General features: G+C 42.2%; 1 protein-coding gene across 1 annotated transcript; it reads left to right on the top strand.

Annotated features, from left to right (window-relative positions):
• The first annotated feature begins 1,928 nt into the window (after positions 1-1,928).
• Positions 1,929-6,622, top strand: tshba (thyroid stimulating hormone subunit beta a). The gene is made up of 4 exons (XM_029686892.2): positions 1,929-2,218; positions 4,510-4,645; positions 4,837-5,038; positions 5,971-6,622. The coding sequence occupies exons 3-4, from the start codon at positions 4,877-4,879 to the stop codon at positions 6,250-6,252; spliced, it is 444 nt and encodes a 147-aa protein (XP_029542752.1). The 5' UTR covers positions 1,929-2,218; positions 4,510-4,645; positions 4,837-4,876; the 3' UTR covers positions 6,253-6,622.
• Positions 6,623-6,838: the final 216 nt, after the last annotated feature.

Below are 6,838 nucleotides of genomic sequence, written 5' to 3'. Positions count from 1 at the left end.
ATGTTGCGCGATTAGGCCTACCTCACAGTGGGTGTTCCAATTCATCTCAAAGGTGATTGATGGCGTTGCGATCAGGGCTCTGTGCAGGACAGTCAAGTTCTTCCACACTGATCTTGATAAAACATTTCAGTATGGATTTTGCTTTGTGCACGGGGGCATTGTCATGCTGAAACAGGAAAGGGCCTTCCCCAAACTGTTGCCACAAACTTGGAAGCACAGAATCGTCTAGAATATCATTGTATGCTGAAGCGTTAAGATTTCCCTTCACTGGAACTAAGGGGCCTAGCCCAAACCAGCCCCAGACCATTATTCCTCCACCAAGCTTTACAGTTGGCACTAGGTAGCTTTCCCCTGGCATCCGCCAAACCCAGATTTGTCCGTCGAACTGTCAGATCGTGAAGCGTGATTCATCACTCCAGCAAACGCTTGGCATGGTGATCTTAGGCTTGTGTGCGGCTGCTCGGGCATGGAAACCCATTTAACGACGCACCCGATTAACAGTTCTTGTGCTGACGTTGCTTCCAGAGGCAGTTTGGAACTCGGTAGTGAATATTGCAAACGAGGACAGATGCGTTACGTGCTTCAGTACTTGGCAGTCCCTTTTTGTGTGCTTGTATGGCCTACCACTTTACGGTTGAGATGTTGTTGCTCCTAGACTTTCCACTTCACATGAACAGAAATTACAGTTATCCAGGACAGCTCTAGCAGGGCAGAAATTTGACAAACTGACTTGTTTGAAAGGTGGCATCCTATGACGGCGCCATGTTGAAAGTTACTTAGCTCTTTAGTGAGACCATTCTACTGCCAATATTTGTCAATGGAGATTGCATGGTTGTGTTCTCAATTTTATACTTCTGTCAGCAATGAGTGTGTCTAAAATAGCAGAATCCACTCATTTTAAGGGGTGTCCACATACGTTTGTATATATAGTGTATATTCAAATATGTATAGATAGTATGGCCAGCATATGAATAGAAAACATGTCAACAGCAGTAGTTATATTGGATGAGCCATGACTACAACACACTTTACATATATAAAGTCGGCATAAAACTGTATGTAAACATTATTAAGTTGACCAGTGTTCAAGGACTCTATGTACAGTGCCTTCGTAAAGTATTCATACCCCTTGACTTAGTCCACATTTTGTTGATCAAAAATATAGTCTTCACAAAATAACCCTCATTGACAAAGTGAAAACATGTTTTTAGTCATTTTTGCAAATTGTTTGACAATGAAATACAGAAATATTCTATTCACTTAAGTGTTCACACCCCTGAGTCAATACTTTATAGAAGCACCTTTGGAAGCGATTATAGCTGTGAGTCTTTCTGGGTAAGTCTCTAAGAGCTTTCCACACCTAGATTGTGCAACAGTTGCCCATTATTGTTTTAAAAATTCTTCAAGCTCTGTCAGATTGGGTAGTTGATCATTGCTAGAGAACCATTTTCAGGTATTGCCATAGATTTACAAGTCGATTTAAATCTAAACTGTAACTTGAGCACTGTCTTCTTGGTAAGAAACTCCAGTGTAGATGTGGCCTTGTGTTTTAGGTTATTGTCCTGCTGAAAGGTGAATTAATCTCCCAGTGTCTGGTGGAAAGCAGACTGAACCAGGTTTTCTTCTAGGATTTAGCCTGTGCTTAGCTCCATTTTGTTTCCTTTTTATCCTGAAAAACTCCCCATTCCTGACTAAAAGCATACCCATTACATGACGCTGCCATCAATATGCTTGAAAATATGAAGAGTGGTACTCAGTGATGTGTTGTATATAAGGGCAAAAGGCAAGACCCAAATGCAGACACAGGAGGCAGATGGTTGAGCTACGATATTTATTATACCCAAAGGGCTAGGCAAAAGGCAGGTCAGGGACAGGCGAGAGTTTATAAACCAGGTCAGAGTCCAAACAGTACGAGGGGATAGGCAGGCTCGAAGTCAGGACAGGCAGGGGTTTAGTGAACAGGTCCGAGTCCAAACAGTTCAAGGGGATAGGCAGGCTCGAGGTCAGAAGAGCCAGAGTGCTCAGGTAGGCGGATTCGTCATCAGGACAGGCAAGGGTTAAAATGAGGAGGGCTAAGAAAAGACAGAGACTGGTGAAAAATAGGAGCTAGGCGAAACGCTGGTTGACTTGGCAAAACAAGACAAACTGGCACAGAAAGACAGGAAACAGAGGGATAAATACACCGGGGACTAATGGGGAAAACAGGAGACATCTGGAGGTGGGTGGAGACAATCACAGACAGGTGAAACAGATCAGGGCGTGACATTGTATTGGATTTTCCCCAAACATAACACTTTGTATTCAGGACAAAAAGTTAATTGCTTTGCCACATTTTTTGCAGTATTACTTTAGTGCTTTGTTGCAAACAGGAGGTATGTTTTGAAATATTTACATTTTCTGTACAAGCTTCCTTCTTTTCACTCTGTCATTTATGTTAGTATTGTGCAATAACTACAATGTTGTTGATCCATCCTCAGTTTTATCCTATCACAGCCATTAATTAAACTCAGTAATTGTTTTAAAGTCACCATTGGCCTCATGGTGAAATCCCTAAGCGGTTTCTTTCCTCTCCGGCAACTGAGTTAGGAAGGACTCCTATATCTTTGTAGTGACTAGGTGTATTGATACGCCAGCCAAAGTGTCATTAATAACTTCACCATGTTAAAAGATATATTTTTTTACCCATCTACCAATAGGCGCTCTTCTTTGCAAGGCATTGGAAAATCTCCCTGGTCTTTGTGGTTGAATCTGTTTGAAATTCACTGCTCGACTGAGGGACCTTAGAGACAATTGTGTGTGGTACAGCGATGATTCTAAAAATCTTGTTCAATTATCTCACACATAGTGAGTCCACATAAGTTATTGTGACTTGTTAAGCACATTTTTACTCCTGAACTTATTTGGCTTGTAAAATGTTCTAAGAACACAATTCCACTTTGACATTATGTGGTATTGTGTGTAGGCCAGTGACCAAAAAAATCTCATTTTAATCCATTTTAAATCCAGGTTGTAACACAACCAAATGTGGGGGGGGGAAATCAAGGGGTGTGAATGCTTTCTGAAGACAGTGTACATAGGGCAGCAGTATCTAAGGTGCTGGGTAGAGTCCTGGTGGTAGCCGGCTAGACCAGTGACTAAGGTTCAGGGGTGGGTAATGGGCGAAGGCCGGCTACTGGTGACTATTGAACAGTCTGATGGCCTGGAGATAAAAGCTGTTTACCAGTCTCTCGGTCCCAGCTTTGATGCACCTGTCTCCACCTTCTAGATGGCAGTGGGGTGAAAAGGCCATGGCTCTGGTGGCTGAAGGCCTTGATAAGCACATGGGTGGTGAGAGGAGCCTCACGCTCACTTCACTACAGCGACCTAAAGTGGAAGTATCAAATTCCTTACATAACCAAAACGTATAGGTGATGTAAAAACAAAAAAACGTCTTATGTAACAGCAAATAGTTCAATTGGAGTAGGTTGCAGTTATAGGCCTACATGGAATCCTGTATGACTTTGTTATAGAGCTCATCAGAGTTTAATAGACAAGGTATTTCAGGATGTTACACGTCTTTATGGCGTTGTTTGAACTTTGACCATATTTCAGAACACATGATTGCTTGCAAAGCTTGATATTTTTAAGCTCACTTTCACTTTTTTTTCCCCAACCAATTGAAAGTGTAACAAAACAAGAAAAGTAGTCCTATGTCCAGAAATAACCTCTCACCCCTGACCCCTAGGCAAATGATTTATAGGAACATGTAGATCTGAAAGAATTGGATATGTAAGCTTATGGTTGCATCTCCACTTTGCCCTGTGATTTTAACCATATTGTAGGCCAGGGATAATCAACTAGATTCAGCCGCGGGCAGATTCTTTCTTCAGTGATGGTCGGAGGGCCCGGAACATAATTGCATATAATTTGACTGCAAACTGACCACAAGAAGCCCAAACATATATAATATTTGACTAACATTATAATTTCAAATCTTGCTTTTATTTGTATATGATCACGTTTCTTTCTATTATGCGTGGAAATACTTGTGAACAGATTTCCCAAATTAAAAACACTTGGAGCTGATTTCCCGGTGGTTTTACGTTCAACAATGAAAATTAAACTTGCTCAGTAAATTTGTGGGGCCAAATAAAACCACCCACGAGCTAAATTAGGCCCACGGGCCGCCAGTTGGCGAACCCTGTTGTAGGCCCTATATGCTTAGCAGATCCTGTTCCTAGATTTGAAGAACTTTTACATTTTTGTTATTTAGCATACACTTCTAGGAGTTGCTCGTCTAGGAGTTGGACACAGGGTTGTTACTGGACTGGACCAATCTCTGAATTTACCACTTAGTTTTCTATTGTGCCACCAAGTGGGAATGCCACACACTGCATTACATACTGCCAAAGAGCAGGGTTATTATGAGGTTATTACAGGTTAACCCCACACAGTGCTGTACTGGTAATGGAAGTTTGTAGTTACAGAGGATGCCTTTTATTAATGCATGTCATCCTCATAATGGGCCAGGAGTTTCCTGCGTCCACACTGTCAGAGATGGGAGATAATGGTCCAGTAGGATCAAGGTGGATTAGGATGACTGTATAAAGACCATCGGGCTCCATCAGACAGCATCATCAGACCTGCAGGTGCCCAGCTCTACCAGGTGAGTGAGCAGAGCTGACCTGACAGTAACATTGGTACAGATTCTTTGTCGTGCTATTGGTGCATGACTGAGTTGTGTTTTATTAAAATGGCTTCTCAAATGCATCAACCTCAATTTTTTTCATATTTCCAACTACAAAACGTTCGATTTGTTCATATTTTATTCTTGCCATTTGCTCTACTTCTATGCAGGTTCTTGATTGTGTGACGGAACATCTTCGCTGTTTGCCAAATGGAATTGTCCGTGGCCATGTGTGGTCTCCTTTGCCTGCTCTTCAGCCAAGCTGTGCCCATGTGTGTGCCCACGGACTACACTCTGTATGAGGAGAGACGTGAATGTGACTTCTGCGTGGCCATCAATACGACCATTTGCATGGGCTTCTGCTACTCAAGGGTAAGTAGCCTATAACCTCAACCAGACATTCTTAGTTCTTTAATGGATCTGTAAAATGCACTCACTTATAAACTTTTATCCCCCCATAAAATATTTGACGTTTTACCTTTATTTTATCAGAGTAATCTCATCGAGATTTTGCATAATATTTTATAAGACCGACCTGGCCGTGATAGCAGCAGACTAGTAGATACAGACAAGGTCAATATACAAAATACAATGTATACATTATATAACCTGTCACACGTTTTGCATTGAAGAAGAGACGCTAAAATATAAGTATAACTTAAAACTTCAACTATAACAAATTCCAATCGCAGGCCGACCGTGAGGCATATTTGACCTACATCGCATGTACAGTATGTAATGTACTGTATATACTGAGTGTACAAAACATTAAGAACACCTGCTCTTTCCATGAATCCAGGTGAAAGTTATGATCCCTTATTTATGTCACTTGGTAAATACACTTCAATCAGTGTAGATGATCGGGAGGAGACAGGTTAAAGAAGGAATTTTAAGCCTTGAGACAATTGAAATTGTGTAAGTGTGCCATTCAGAGGGTGAATGGGCAAGACAAAAGATTTAAGTGCCTTAGAACGGGGTATGTTAGTAGGTGCCAGGCGCACGGGTTTGAGTGTGTCAAGAACTGCAACGCCACTGGGTTTTTCACACTCAACAGTGTGCATAAAGAATGGTCCACCACCCAAAGGACATCCAGCCAACTTGACATAACTGTGGGAAGCATTGGAGTCAACATGGGCCAGCATCCCTGTGGAACAGTTTCAACACTTTGTAGAGTCCATGCCCCAATGAATTGTGGATGTTCTGAGGGCAAAAGGGGGTGCAACTCAATATTAGGATGGTGCTCCTAATGTTTGGTACACTTAGTGTATGTTAAGCATGTGTGTTTGTGTGCGTGTGATTACCAGGACAGTAACATGAAGGAGCTGGCCGGACCACGTTTCCTTATCCAGAGAGGCTGTACCTATGACCAGGTGGAGTACCGAACAGTCATACTACCTGGTTGCCCGCTCCATGCCAACCCTCTCTTCACCTACCCCGTGGCCCTCAGCTGCCACTGTGGCACCTGCAACACAGACAGTGATGAGTGTGCCCACAAGGCCAGCAGTGGAGACGGCGCCAGGTGTTCCAAGCCACTCAGACACATCTACCCATACCCTGGCCTGAACAGCTACATCCACCCCAACTGATAACGCTCTCCCTTCCCTGGATAGTTTGGCTGTAATGACCATACTGACCAATACGGCAAGGAGAATGGTCCTTTCAAATCAAGTTTATGGTCAGTAGCCTAATCATTATGATAACAGAACAGCATTGTCGTACTCGTGTGTTTGTGGTGGATACAGTGAGCTACAGGGTGGTGTATCCTATTCATTGTGACATGTATTGTTGCTGTTGTGTTTGGTATGTGAATATGCCTTTTTGTTTGCCACTTTGATTGCAATGGAGGCTAATCCTGGTATTTCTGTCTGCCTCATGTCTTTCCTGTCCATTGACTCACTGAGCTATTTTGTTTACGGTGAACCAATATCATGAATGGGACGTTATTAAAGCTGAAGTCTGTAAATAGTTGTAACTCATCTGAATTAATCACATTCTGTGTAGGAACACAGCATGCGGTCACACTCCACACACATCGCTAATCAATTGTTAATTGTTCATGCTTCGTAAAACAACACTTGTAGACTAACAGTGTAATAACTACTTATGGGTCCTTTTCCAACAAGGCAGAGTTACAGATAAAGAGAAAACAAATATAAAATAAAAATGTAAATA

Source organism: Oncorhynchus nerka, linkage group LG2 (genome assembly GCF_034236695.1).
Source record: "Oncorhynchus nerka isolate Pitt River linkage group LG2, Oner_Uvic_2.0, whole genome shotgun sequence".
NCBI lineage: Eukaryota > Metazoa > Chordata > Actinopteri > Salmoniformes > Salmonidae > Oncorhynchus > Oncorhynchus nerka.
The sequence above is the reverse complement of the archived record's forward strand: the minus strand, read 5'-3'. Positions and strand labels throughout refer to the sequence as shown.

What these genes read in the sequence shown, in the direction of transcription:
- tshba (XM_029686892.2), top strand. Translation starts at nt 4,877, where the DNA reads ATGGAATTGTCCGTGGCCATGTGTGGTCTCCTTTGCCTGCTCTTCAGC. An exon ending in TGGGCTTCTGCTACTCAAGG is followed by an intron (nt 5,039 to 5,970) that starts GTAAGTAGCCTA and finishes TGTGATTACCAG; the next exon opens with GACAGTAACATGAAGGAGCT.